This window comes from Hippichthys cyanospilos, chromosome 10 (assembly GCF_059441005.1).
Source record: "Hippichthys cyanospilos isolate Australia breed blue-spotted pipefish chromosome 10, RoL_Hcya_1.0, whole genome shotgun sequence".
In the NCBI taxonomy this organism is placed as follows: domain Eukaryota; kingdom Metazoa; phylum Chordata; class Actinopteri; order Syngnathiformes; family Syngnathidae; genus Hippichthys; species Hippichthys cyanospilos.
This window is the reverse complement of record NC_142378.1, coordinates 1394789-1409828: the sequence shown is the minus strand read 5'-3', so window position 1 is coordinate 1409828 and position 15040 is coordinate 1394789. Positions and strand designations below refer to the sequence as shown.

The 15040-nt window shown below is 39.7% G+C and overlaps 1 protein-coding gene across 4 annotated transcripts in view; it reads right to left on the bottom strand.

Annotated features, from left to right (window-relative positions):
- farp2 (FERM, RhoGEF and pleckstrin domain protein 2) overlaps positions 1-13390 on the bottom strand; it is a 31187-nt gene extending 17797 nt beyond the window's left edge. For all 4 annotated transcript variants that reach the window (XR_015866938.1, XM_088425282.1, XM_088425285.1 and 1 more), the window contains exons 1-10: positions 13287-13390; positions 11948-12182; positions 3632-3736; positions 2584-2626; positions 2430-2508; positions 2195-2292; positions 1905-2019; positions 802-949; positions 632-727; positions 397-560 (exon numbers count right to left, since the gene is read on the bottom strand). Coding sequence is in view for 3 of the 4 variants with exons in the window: in XM_088425282.1 (XP_088281408.1) it covers positions 397-560; positions 632-727; positions 802-949; positions 1905-2019; positions 2195-2292; positions 2430-2508; positions 2584-2626; positions 3632-3736; positions 11948-12163 (1064 nt within the window). In the remaining variant the exon portion in view is untranslated. The remainder of the gene's footprint in view (positions 1-396; positions 561-631; positions 728-801; positions 950-1904; positions 2020-2194; positions 2293-2429; positions 2509-2583; positions 2627-3631; positions 3737-11947; positions 12183-13286) is intronic.
- Positions 13391-15040: the final 1650 nt, after the last annotated feature.

Below are 15040 nucleotides of genomic sequence, written 5' to 3'. Positions count from 1 at the left end.
GTAGACAAGATAGCGTACTATCAATGCACTACCAACAGTGGCCAGAGGCGGCGCTAAAAAACAAAGACTAAACCAAAAAAGGCACAAATCTGTAAATGTTAAAAAATAAACTAAATCATTTCCAATAAGAGAAATTTTGGTCACAAATTTGGATCAAACGGATTTAACCAGGGCCTCAATTTATCTGGTTTAGATTTGAGGGTAAAAAGTATTAAAGTATTATTTTTAAACTTTAATTAAGTTATTTCCATTCATCCTATGCCGCTGTATTTCAAAGTCCATCGCAGTTTAATATGTTTAATAAATGTATTTATTTATTTTTTAATGATTTAACTATTTATTTATATTAAATTATAACTATTATTATACACCCTAAGTAAAACCATCCAAGCTCACCTGTATCGGAATGAAGAGCCCCTGGTGAAAAGTATGGTCTTGGGTTTTGGTTGGGGTTGGTCAAAGAGACGGAAAAAGGAGTGATATTCCACGCAGATCTTCCAGAAGATTTTGCACTGGTCCCTGCTGCCCATCATGAACTCGAGCGTGTCTTGATGTGGGCCCTGGAAGCACAACAGATTAAATCCATGACATCTGACCTTGTTATCAATCATCTAGGAGCTTTCTTACTTACATGGACCTCCGGGTGGAGCTTAATCAAGAAGCGCTTCCTCTTGAAGCTCAGCTTGCGAATCTTGGACCAGTTGAAGGTGTTAATTTTGGTGTGGCCCTGAAAAATAAACCCGCGTGTATTCAGGCAGGAGTCTTGCCGTAATCAAACATCGTGAGTGAACGGAAGATCACCTGAAAGACTTGAAGGCCCATGTGAGCCACGGCCAGGTTGATCTTGGTGCCTTCCCGGTCGGCCGCCGGATGGAAGCGCACGCCGTACATCTCCAGCTTGCGAGCGATCTCTAAGATTTGGAAGTCGGATTCGGCGGGGGTCTGGCCGCTAAAGGGATCGACAGAAAAAAATTTTCACACACGCTTGCATTTATCAAACTGGCTAATAATCATAAACGGAGTCCAGCAAGGTTCATACCTTGAGACACTTTTGTTTTTGACACAAGTGTCAAACACTAGTCCTCGAGGGCCAGTATCTTGCTTGTTTTTGAACCTTCTCTCTCAAACACACCTGAATCAAACAATTAGGCTCATTTTCAAGCTCCTGTAGAGCTCGCTAATTAGCTAATCATTTGAATCAGGTGTGTTCGGGAAAGAAACCTGGAAAACATGCAGGATACCGGCCGTCGAGGACTGGATTTCGACAACTGAGATTGGAAAAAAATGGTCAACTTTGAGTTTGATTCTAGGTCAATAGATGAAAGTGGTGTTATTGCATGTTATTTCCAAGCCCCGGATTTCTTTTAGGGCGATACTCACTTATCTACTTGGTCACAATCCACACTATAACACAGGAGTTCACTAAACTTATCGTGACTTTATGTGAGCTCCACCCAATTTAAAACAATTTCAACTTCCAGGATTTGAACGCCGTGACAAAACTAAAAAAAAGAGAAGTGATTAAAAGCATATTAGGAGGACATATCCATCCAATCATCACCGCATTCTAATTTGGGTGAGCCGTTAAGCAGTTCAATCTCCTTAGGTCCCTCCCCTGCTGCCCTACTGGCCTTAAGGCTAATGGAGCGAGGACAGAGAGGGAGACAGAGGAGGACGGGGGATTAGGACGTTTGTACGTCCACTCTGGCGAGCGAAGCGAGAGATTAACAAACTGGTGCACAGTCTTGAAAAGAGGCACTGTTGGACATAAACGTCGGTGGGAAAAGTGATGAACATACAAAATCAGGTTGAAACATGTTAAAAAGTTAAAAAAAAAAAAAAAAAAAAAAACCAAAACAGAAATTATTGTTGAAATAAATAACCCTAAGCAGGCAAAGACTTACAGGTGTCTGCGGTGGAAGTCTATAATGGTCTCCAGGACCTTTTCTTGGTAGGGCAGCAGCTTATTGTTCATCAGGAAGTCTCGGTCGGCAGCTGCGTCGTAATCACCAATCTCGGCTGGGGATGAAAAGGCAAAATTATTCCATTTTTTTTAAATGAGGTAGATTTTCCAAATTTCAAAGCAGGTCAATTAAACGCATAACATTTCAGCGTTCCTACAGAAATTGAATTCTCGACTTGCATTCCGTCTTCATGCCTATTTTAATGACAACCAAATGTTTTGAAAGTGTACATTGGACGAGGTGAGAGGCGAGGAGGGCTCCGGTGTTTTCCGTGCAGATCAAGCGTCCCTCCATCAAATCCCTTTTCATCTGCAGGGAGAACAAATACCTAGCAAAAAAAAGAAAAGGATAACAAAAGACAGGTTTAGCGTCAAAATAAGCAGCATCGGGTTATGTGTACGATCCTAAGACAAGTCCACATTTGGCTTGTTCGTTGTTGTGATTTGTTAGTTTGCGATTTAGGACCTGGTGAACTCCTCCTGCAGCTGACCAGGGTCTGGGGGGAAGAATTTCACAGCCAGTCTAAACAGAGAATTTGCCGGTCCTGAAGAACAAACAAAACATTAGATTACACTATATCCGGTGTTATTAAGTTCATATTAATGTTATTCCAACTTACTTCGGACTTGCTTCACAATGAGTTTGGTGGGCTCCAGCCAAATCTGAATGGACACCAACAGACAGTTGACTTTTAGATGACCACCAGCCGGGATTATTTTTTGACACAAAACTTTCAACGTGCCACTTTGCGGTATAAATTAGGGATGGTCGAGTACGATACCAGATAATGTACTGGTATCGGGCCGATACTCTACCTTATTTCAAGGTATCGGTACGCTTGGTACGGTTCACGCGCCCAATCACACCTTGTTCAATGCAAGTGCCATGCGTGTGCGTGCGGGCGCGGGGAGAACATGCAACTCCACACAGGAAGGCCGGAGCCGGCTGGAACTGAACTGGGGTCCGTTAACTGTGAGGCGGACGTGCTAACGTGCTATATGCAGTTGTGGTTTGCTTAGCAGCTAGCTTGAATCATCCTCCTGACTTCAGTATTGTCATCACATCCCACCACCGCAACACATTCAATGCCAGGAACGTATTTTCACGTTGAGTCCGGACATTCAATCCCAGATATTTAAAGTTTCGATTAAATACTCAAATTTCTGGAAATTAATGTCGTTAATGTACTTAAGTATCAATTTAATACTTAAGTATCTGGGATTAAACGTCCGATTTTAAAAAAGGACGTGAAAGTACGTCCCTGGCATTGAATGATTTAAAAAATAAAAGAAATCATATTCATTGTTGATTCAGGACTTGAAAACACTGCTAGATATTAGGCATTGGTGCTAGCAGCTAACAAGAGTACATGGAGCATATAAATACAGTATATAGTTTTTTCTTTAAAATTATCTACCATTAGATTTTAGGTATCAAAACTACTAGTGGTATCGGTACCTGGTATCGGTATCAGTGACGACTGAAATGTTAAGTACTCATACTTGTATAAGATCTGACAAAAAGTGGTATTGATCGTGCCTAAAATAAATTCTTGATATTACTTCTTATCACCAAACTGTCATCTTTGGAGGCTTTGATATGCCGTTTGCCTTTGACTTTTTTTTTTTTTTTTTAATTCTTGTGCGTGTGTTGACAGATCTACACACCCAGTTCATCTGCATGTTCTGAAACTCCAGCCCAAAGTAATCACTTTCGATGAGGTTGCCTCGCAGAAACACCTCGGAGAGAAGATCCTGCCCGAAAGCTCTTGGCTGAAAGAACAAGGAGTGAAAAAAACAAAGACAAATATTATTCCTAATAATCTCATCCTTGCGTCAACAGAACAATAACAATCATTCATCATGTCTGATGAAGGGAACTTAGTGGCACAAGCTTTCATCCAAAATCAACAACAGCTTCAATAGAAAAGGTTTTAGATTAGCCTGAATCCGATCTAAACCTAATAGAGCATGCTGGGCCACTTAAAATGATGCGATTCTCAAGAGATACTTGACAATCTGGAACAATTCTGTAATTCTTTCATGCAGACTTTCAATGAGAACATGCATGAGTGTGTTGGTGGGTGAATAATTTGGTGTCGAGCCTTGGCGGAGGTCTGAACTCTTGTTTGAAGTTATAAGTGGGTGTAGATCTTCTCCAAACTGAGAACATTTAATGGGAAGAAAAAACGTGTGGCTAGAGGATTAAGTATATCGTCTGGCATGTGACATAAGTGAGCGAAATTTGATAGCTCACTCACTGACAATTTGAGCAATTCATTTATTTTGTCGAGTCATTTCACACTTGATGGGTGGGCGGGCACTACAAAGAGCAAAGTATTTGTATAAGAGCTATTAAACAGTCAATTTTCATAATATATCCCAGCAAGATAATAAACACTGTCTGCATTTGTAAACGTTCCCTGCGTCCATTCCCATCATTTTATCTCCCCTCACTTTGACAAGCGAGTAAATAATGACAAACGCAAGCAGGAAGCATAGCCAAAAGTGGCTCCTGGCCACTCCTCTTCGGGCTTTACTTTCTCGGAGCCAACTAACTAATTACTACGTAGTCGGCACACACGTCACTTGAGGTTTGGACATGTAGCCGGCAAAATTATAGCCTTAGACATCTGGTTGTAATGTAAAATAGTATTTTGAAAAAAAAGACGTTTTTTTTGTTTTGTTTTTTTTAAAGAAAGTGGCCCAGAATAGTAAAAAGTAGCCCAAGTTATCTTGAGATGTCATGTAGTTTAAACCATTAAAAAAAATACTGTTGATTACAAGTGACAACAGCTAATAAGTGATGTAAAACTCATTTTCTATAACTTTTCAGTGTCTTGTTTCACTCCGTCCCAAACCAAATAATAAAGTCTTCTATGACATATTTTCCATGAATCATCTTTGACTCAACTCACAATCCAGACATGGTGCAAACCGGAGGAACGTTCAGAGGCGTTTTGTCTCGCGTTACAACATTCTGCAAAGCTAAAAAAAGACCTGATCTCAGGCAATTTGCACTAGTGTATTGATAGGTTTGGGGTGCCCCGATACAATTAATTCACTTCCGATATCAATAATCGCAACCTAGTATACTGGCGCATACCCATCCATTAGTGCTAGATATTGGGTCTTAACACATCAAAAGCGTATTGTGAAACATATTGTGATATATTGGGCTATGTTTGCAAAATAAATCAATAAATCTATGGCATATATATTAACAATGACTAAAAAAAAGGAAATTATTAGAATATACAAATTCACATAAATACATATAAAACTTTTTTTTTCAACAAACAAACATTTTTTGACAAAAACCATGACACAAAAGCCACTCGAGACAAGTGATTTAAATAAGAAAAAAAAAGAAGAAATATTATGATAAGACGTTTCAAAACAGACACGTAATATACTGAAAACTGAGCATCATTTCTTCATCACTTGTAGCGCAGTTTATCGATATCGATATGATAGTTGGGTCAATATCCCCACCAAACAAGTTTCAGTGTAAAAAGTCAAAAGTTAATCAACAATCCAAGTTAAACCGCAAACGAATGCGTGGGATACGACCTAAAAAGCACATCTGGCATTTGTAATTTTGCGCAAATCCGCCGCGCGGTGACGTTGTCGGCGATCGGTCGATCTCAGAGGTCGAGCGCTAAGGCGGGTTAGGGGGTCACGCAATCACATTCAGAGAAAGTGGCGAACGCGGATTAGGGCCGAGCAGCTGTGGGACCGGGCGATGCCATGTCTAGATGGGGTCTTCTAACCGGGTTGGATCTTCCATCAACGACCCATTAAGAGTTAACTGCACATTCCTCATTATTTTTAGTCAGTTTAACAACCACCGCGCACATTTAATTTACAAACGCAGGTGTTTGGGACACATGTGAGAACACGCAGTAATCAGGATCAGATGCTAGTCTGCTCAGTGCACCTGTTTGACCTGGATCAGGCCCGACCTTCTCGTAGTCCATATTTGACAGTTTGCACAATCTAATGAGAGTTAAAAAATAAATAAAAATAATTAGGGTGGTTTTACAGGGTGCCAAGGGGTGGCAGATTCCACTGCAACCAAATAACCCCCCCCCATTTGCCAACCTTACTGTTGGCAATGAATCTCAACACTAAATTCAAAATCTTATCATAAATATTCCTGATATTGTCACCAGATTGTCTACGGCACATCTCCGCAACTCAAATGCTTACAACTTTCCAGAGAATGAAACGAACAATAATTTTCATACTTGTGAAATCTGTCAATTATCACATGAAAAGGATTAAAAAAACAATATTTTAATTTTCATGCGCTAGCGGTGAATGGTCGTCTGAGTCCTAAGAAAGCGTGATATCATTTTCACTCGACAGAAAGTGGGAGAAATGACCGCCACTTGAACCGGTTTAAAAACGGGTGATTTTTGCAGCTGAGATCATAATCCGCAAACGCAATATTTACCAGAATAACGTGTTTCGACTAATAGGGGGTGCATAGAACATGTTTTAGTCTAGAAAATGTTTGACTTGGACTTCTCCTTTAAAAGCAGCTGCGCATATAACGTTATAGCCGTTGCATAATCCGCAACATCACCGTAACTCATTCCCTCCATGTGGTTAAAATTCCTGACCCAAACTTCGCTTGCGTCCCCCTCCCCCTGCCAACCGGCTCAAACTTTGCACTGCCTCCTCCTCTTCCTTGCGCATGCCTTGCGGTTGTCAACCTTGCTATTTATGCGCTTGTTTGGCTAAAAGCAGGGCCCGTCCACATCTAATGAATGCAGCGCCGTCTGTACGCGGCGAGGCTCCGCATGCGAGCCAAGGCCCGGCGGAGCGGAGGGGCACGGCTACAAGCCGCATCAAAGGAGCCTGTGTTTCGGCGACCACAAGGCCGGGCTTTCTCCTGAAACGGTGGTGGGAGGGGCCTCGTGCGAGAACCACCACGCAAGCAAATGTGGGCTATGTCATTATGCTGTACTAATCCATAAAAATGTTTTTTTTTTGTCCTTAGGGCCTCCCACCATCTACGCTCATAGGTTATGTACAGGATTTTTTTTTATTATTATTATTAAAATTCAGGGAGCATCAATTTCATATTATTGTGAAGAGATTAAAAATAATGATTAATCTTTTTTTAATTAATTGATCTATTTAAGACTCTTAACTGGGAGGTTCTGAGCAAAACCCTTTAACCAGTACTGGTTTTGCTCTTGTTGCATGTTCCCCTCAAAATTTCCTTCTGACAATGTTTGGTGACCTCTTGTGTCCTTATGGTGACCTTGTAGCGACCTCTGCCGACCTTGAACTAACCCCGAAGGAGAACAAACGAGCCCTGACCTTTGCAGACACTTGCCAGCGTTCCCCCCTCAAATGGGTAACAGATTTAGTTTTGATTACTAGAAGGAACCGTGCTGTATTCTTTTGTGTATCGCGAAATAATTCAAAATTAACAAAATAAAACAGGCTTGAACCTGGGCGTGAGCATCTTTGTTGCCGCTGTTAGCTATGGGTGCTTTGCATTTATGCGGTAGGCTAAACTTGAGCTGCTTCTGTGGGAAACAACCAATCACAAAGACTGTGTAATTGGACCGACAACTCTCGCGTGCTCTTCCATTTTCACGTATTCCTTCCGCCCTCGCACTAGGAACCTATCAGTTTACGTCAAACACAATAACAGCCAATCGGTGTCCACTTTAGGGTGCGACTGACTTTTAAATCCATCTCCCAACAACTCAAGCAGAAGAACGATGCATAAAAACTGATAACATCATTTTACAGAAAGCATAAAGTGACATTAAAAATGAAATGAACACAGCAGGCAAGGCCGGACGGCTTGAGAGTGCGGCCTGCGCATGGTTTCACACGGACTGCGAGCCAGACGACGACGAGATGTGCGAGGGAGGGCGGTCGCTTGAAAGGCCGCAACCATTTCAAACATTCACCACTGCAATTTGATGTCTATTCTTGTACACAGTGTACAGGAAAAGGGCACAATCCTGGAATTAAAAAAAGAGCTGCAGCTGCCCTCGGCCCAAGAAATAAACATTTGGAACAAGTTCTGCTGGAAGTCAATCATACATAAAAACGTCGCTATTGGCTAACAGCGCTTCCATACAAAAGAGACAAGACTGGCTCCCTACGCCTCGCACTGAATGAAGAAAGGCACTCGGAAACCATCTTGTTTCTTGGAAGATTACATCCTGCTGGATAGGGTCACACATCCCAACGTTCATTTTGCTTTCTCAAACGTTTCCTTGCTAAATATGTTTTAAGGACCAGTATGTTAGCAGGAAGCCAGAGTGTGATGATAGCCCAGACCATTTTATGTGGAAAGCAAAAGTCACTGTCTCACGATATTTAGAAAGGACACTAAAAATACCGTGATGTTTTGATTTATCTTTAACCTAAAAGGCACAGCCAAATAATCGCGGACTTTACCTTTACAGCAATGCAGGTAAAGGGGCTTATAATACAAGCCGATAGGGCTCATTACTAATCAACTAATGATTATTTTTATCATCGATTAATCAATAAATTGGATATAAAAAAAAACATTAGTTTCTATTCCTTTATTATTTTTTTTAACTTGAGAAAATGTCATCGTTTTTAGGTCCATCTTTTTATTCAATTTTAATACTCAATCTGTTTTTATTCAGGAGATCAGACTTTAAATATTTTACATAAATGTTTTCAATTATTTGAAGCAGAAAAAATTGAACTTAACACAAACATAACACGGTACGTATCGTTTCATTGGATGCAATTAGATAATATTTACTATTGAGAATCTGAAATCCTGAGCTTTGCGATTGATTTTAAACAAAGAAATCCAAAAGATTCATATCCATAGCTGATGGTAATCCCACAGGAGTGAAAAAAAAAACTGCAGTATCACTACTGCTATTTCTGTTCAATTAACACAGAGCAGACCATAAACCGAGAATTTGCCAGCGTTAATTAAATATTACAATTAACGCTGTAATATTACATATTACAGCATTGATTAAATATTACAGAATGCCAAAAGTGCGAAAGGGGATAACGGGACGGCAGAGTGTGAAGTTTAACACCTCACTCACTGCCCACGCCGACCGTGTGTCAAAAGCATTCGTTGCGGACATCAATGCGCATCTCGTTATCAGATACAAAGCTGCAACAGCTGTGTAAACATTCCGCTAGGTGAAAATGAATGCTGGCTCTACCGTTTGCACCTGATGCCGGGAAGGCAACTCAAAAGGGGATACAGCAGGGGTCCCCGACCTTTTAATCACCACAGACCGGTCAACGCTTGAGAATTTTATTGCATGGCGACTATAGAGTGCACATAAATTAAAAACTCACCATTAATGCCAAATTAATGGGAGCCCTCAGCTTGTTTCTCTTATCATACAAATGCGATGTCGGGAGTCTCAAACATATTTTTAAGGCTGCCGCCATTTGCGAGCTCATCTGGCTTGGTAACAAATAGGTCAAGAATCCATTTCTTGTCTGTTTGAGGGTCCTTTTTAGCTGGAAAGTAGAGCTCGAAGTCCTCAGCACGAAATATCACTATTTCAAGGAAGACTCACAGTATTGCCTGTTAAATTTTTATTTTTTAGGGTGTATGCTCGTCACCTGTCTCTTGACTGGGCCATTTCCATTTCCTTAAGGCATCTTACTCATTTTATTTCTTTGTGAGAGAACTTTTGCGGCTAAAATGACCGAAACGAAAGAGAGCCCGGACAATTTTAAAAATAAATGGGTTTTCAAAATAAAATATCTTTCAGACGCAGATAATAAACAGAAATACAGTGATCCCTCACTAATTTACGCCCCTCTATATCTAACATAAAATATTTTCATTAAAAAAAAAAAAAAAAGCTATATTGCATAGAGACGTGCTGTGAAGGTTTCCTGCATGCCAGAACGACAGAAAGTCAACTAGAAATGCACTTGCCACGTGCACTCCTCGGATGTGGAACTACTGTGGTACACATTTTTACTTATATTTTAAATTAATAAACCTTATACAGTAACTGTACAGTTATCCCTTCCTTTCGCATCCCTTTGACTGTAGTCTCACAGAGAGCCGCGGTTATTTTAGCGGTGGCCGGAAGTTTAATTAAGAGTGAAGCCTGTAGCAGACCAAACATGATAACAATCAGTTTTCACTTGAAATTCCAATTTATTACAAAAGAATGCATTTGGAACTTGTATTCACTGTACTCTTTTCAACATATCATAGAGCATGCAAGTTGAAGATGGTTCAAATCCATCTCAAGTCTCAAGCAACATCCTTCAACTCTGCACAGGCCCACTTCGAAACAAATTAAATTTGACTATTAGTTACTGGGTTTGAGACAACATATGGCACCTTAGATTATAAAAACGATCGTCTCAGCAGTGCGCCACAGAATCCAAACTGCTGAGGCTATTTGAGGATTTATTAGGGTGCAGTATTTAATTACACAACGTCATCAGCGAGTCTTGAATGCTTCTTTCACACCGGTGATTTAACACCGGCTTGACTTAAAAAGACAGGAAAGAGGCTCATTTCTATTGGCTTCCTTATTGCTTCCTATGTGAATGACTAGTGCGGCGAGTTGGCGGGCCGACTGAGCCAACAGGAAAGCACATCATTGGCGACTTCCCTTTATAGTCGTTTTCAGCAAAACTGGACCAAAAAGCTTGGAACTTTTAGAGTAATTGACTGTAACAAACTGATCTGGAGTTGAACAATAAATCAAATTAATTACTGTAAAGTAAAAAATGGAAAAATTGAAAATGAGATCAATTGTGAAATTGAAGTTTTGCACAAGTGGCAGATTTCTGCATGGGTGGTTTACAAGATGTGTTTACAAAAGTGGCTGTTTATTTAATTGCGGCATTGAAGAAAGGTATGCAGTCAGATATGAAGTCAGCACTCGTTATTGGTGTCTGAGCTTTTTGCGCAGAATTGAGGGGGCTGGGGATTTTATTTACGGCCCGTATTGCCCAGGTCTACACTAACCAGAATAAATATTGATTTGAAAAAGATCCTACAAAATGTAGACCTTAGAGTCAGAACAGAAGACATAGCATTTTTGGGCTTATGCCTTTCACACAGAATCAAGCACAACTGTGCACACTTTCAGACAGCAACAGGTCCTCCAAGTCACATAATATCCGTGTGAAAAGGACAAAGTTTCTAAGGTTGTATCAGAAGTAGTACAAAGATCTTTTTTTCTATGAATATTTTTGCTTACATACATAAGGAACTATGCAAATCCTATTTGATTATTGTCACTAGATTGTTATTAAACAAATGAGGTGGGGGGCAGAAAAAAAGCTGAGCGGGCATTGTGTTGTAAACATGACCCAGCATTGATTATGTTAGATCTAATCATTACACAGCAAAAATCCCAATTGGATTTACAGATACTAAAATCGTCATTAGATTGAGAACACAATACACCCAATCATTTACCCTATCAGAAGAACTGATGTCCTCAGCAATGAAAATACCTCAAACTTAAAAGGATACGAACCTTATTTGGCCATTTTCAGCAGCAAAAATTGAATATTTGGTCTATTGTAGACATTATTATTATTATACAAAATATTAAACATAACATTATTTGTATATACAATTAAGAAATGTTAGAACACATTTTCCACTCACTGTTTACTCAAAATGACATATGTGCGCAAGAAATACAAAATTGGTTTTGAGCTGAGCTTTGAGCATATGGTCAAATATCAACTAAAATAATAAACTAAATCTAAACTTTCTACTGCTGTAAACTGCTTAAAAATGTTTAATATCCTTCTAGAGGCAAGTTCATCCAACTTCAAGAGTGGAGCAGTGGTAAATAAGACAGCATAAGACAGAGAGGAAGGGATTTTCGCGGCAAAGCCACATTGCATCTGTCACCAACATACAAACCGGGTCAAATGTGGCCCCGCTGTGCCCAGCTAACTAACAGCAGACTTATCCCAGCGTGCAAGGAAGGTGGAATAAACACTCACGTCTAAATCGTAGAACTCCTGTGCCTCGTCCAGTCCCTGAACACGGACCTGAAGCCCCCTACCGGGACCCTTGGCCGAGGGGCTCCCTCCGACTACAACCACATTGGTGCCGAGGCTCTGGCCTGGCTCCAATGTGCTGATGCCCGGGTTGAACTGGGCGCCCAATCTCGTGCCCGGGGTCTGCAGGACCCGGTAGGAGCCCTCGATTTCCCCCATGTCTGCGCCCAAGCAGATCCTTTGGGAAATGAAGGAAAACGAGAGAATCGTGAGAAAAGACCTTAACAAAGGTGGCCTGTGCCAATATTTACAACGCAACTTTTTTCCCACAGCACGCATAACTCGTTTTCTCATTTTCGAGTTGTAGTAATGTATAGTAATGCTAATGGTACCCCAGTAGCGCTAAAGCGAGTCGGATTTGAAAGCAATACTAACTTAAGTCTATACTATATATCTATACTATATCTCTCGACGTAAATTTATATTTTTGAACAGCATTTGGATAGATAAAACGCATTTTTCATCACAATCCAGGATATTATGCCATTTCCAAGTACAGTATCGCGACTCAGCGTCTGCGAGTACTCAAATGAAAATATACAGAGCGTTGCAATTAGGAGGAAAATGGTGAGCAAAAAAAAAAAGCTAATTGAAAGACAATGTGTTCAGTGGCCTGATGCATTTTCCATAAGTAAATAATTCCATAAATCACTGTATTGTTGTATTGTTGTACCGAGCATAGCTGAGAGTATGTTTTGGCTTTAAACTATCAACACAGGCAATTAGAAACATGATTTTTGAAATCGGTACCTTTGTTAGGCCCCTAACCCCAGAAAAAATGTCATGATTATGTGGCTCACAATCTTTGTCATTCATCTTTCAGGTACATTCACAATGAATCAAATCTCCATTGTATTTTTTTATTTCTTTATTTTTACATTTACTAGCATGCAATGGGTGAAATTGAATTGCCCAAGATAAGTCATAATGCACCGTTTTACAATATGGCCTTCTATTTTGATTGGAACTCTCACGTCAAAAACAAGTAAGCGTAAACGATTAAAAGGTGCATGTCCCTCTGAAGCTTAGGCATACACAAATATTGGATTTTAAAAGGGCTCCGCCTTATCACAGTCCCAAAGGTCATAGTTTAAAAAACGAGCCAAACGAGTTAAATGCCCCATTCGAACAAGGGGGGGGAAAAGTTTAACGTGGCGATGTTTTTTTTTTCGGCTCCAGAAGTGAGCTCGAACTCGCGAGATTTTAGCAAACTTGGCGATGACATAAACGTGGCGCAGCACAAATGAAAATTACTTCGTTTTAAGGAAAAAAATACACTTACCGCGGGCTTGTGTCGAAAAGAGCTGCTAAAACTTTGGGATCGTAACGATGGGACTACTCGTCCCGTCCACGGCCCCCAGGCCCGTCCAACAAAGTAAGTGCGCAACCTACGGCTCTTTCTGATTGGCTGCGGCGGACCAACTCGGCCTCTTATTGGCTGTAATATGGCGTCTTGTCTCGCTAGCCCTGTTTGACCACCTCCCTCCTCATCCTCGCCTCAAATTAGCCGTGATGGACGGGAGGGATTAACGTGTTTACAAATAATGTCGGTAAATTTAAAAAAAGTTTTTTTTGCTCAGATTTTATGCTTCCCAACAACCGCAGGAGGTGTGTTCATTATTGTTAATCTTGCCACAATCGCGTGTTTCTTAAACTGGGTCAAAGTTCGCGGTGACATGCGAACAGGTTTTACGACAAATTTAGACATGGTTCTCCGGAGGGATTATGTGGCAAGTTAACCACTATTTTCGTTATTTAAGCAAATTTAAAGCGAAGTGAAGACTCTATTTAGTTTTGTTGTGGTCACTTAAAAAAATCCTCATTCAACACAATCAGCAAAAGGCGCAGAAATGGTACCCGTGGCAAATGTCGCCCCCTTGTGCTTTGGAATCGTCATTGCTAGACGATTCATGCTTCTTTTTTTTATTTACTCGGTACTGTACTTGTTTGATTTTTTTTCATTAATGTACTTGCATTATTTCGATTTGTATTCATATTCAACTTTCAAAACATTAAAAGGATATACATTTAAATATTAAAGTTAAATATATTAATAATTTGAAATAGAATATATATATATATATATATATATATATATATATATATATATATATATATATATATATATATATATATATATATATATATATATATATATATTCGGTTTAAGTGTTGCAAAAATTGTGACTTAAATTACTAATTTTTCGGGTTTAACTGCATGTCAATGTTACAGCACATTAAATAATCAGAAAACGGTTTGTCTACAATGAACATATACATAAGATTTTATTTGAAATTATCTGAGTGTTATATTGTATTTGGTAATATTATATGTGTATCCTTTATGTGCTTGGTCATTCAAAAGCTTGCATTTTCTTAAAGAAATGTGAATAAATAACTTTGTGTTGTAACTCAAAAAATACTCATGAATGAAATTCTTTGTTATATCAAGATTTAAACAAATAGTGAACTTGTTAAGTCTATCAATTAGGTAATGATAAGCATACAACAGGAAATGTCACTTACTGCAGTTAAGTCAGTTTGTGATTTCCGGGATGTTGGCGTACGTTCGTGGCGGTTGTTCTTCTGCCCCGAAATCATCCGAACGTGTTTTTATATGCTTTCTGAGCTAGGAACAGAGAATAAGCCCTCCCAACTGTTTCCATTCAAGTTGGAAGTACATGACTGTCTTTGAATTAAGATAACTAAAAGGCTCTGATTGATTGAGTGATTGATTGGTGTCAGCGTCTCATGACTTTTGTTCAGACTCTTTCGACTGATGAATAGAAAGAGCGATAATGTCATCCATGTTAGCGTAATCAGTGTCACGTTCCCTGCTCTCTAATCATTACATAGGGAATTCTTTCATGTTGGACTATATGGTTCATGAAAAAGTCCACTAAAAATAATAATCACTGCAGTGGTCACTGAAGATACGAATGAATTGAATTCCATGGTGCTCAAAATTCAAGTCGTCTTTCCCCATTGAAATGAATAAAAGCGCCATTAAACTATTTCAGGGGCATAGCCCGAAGA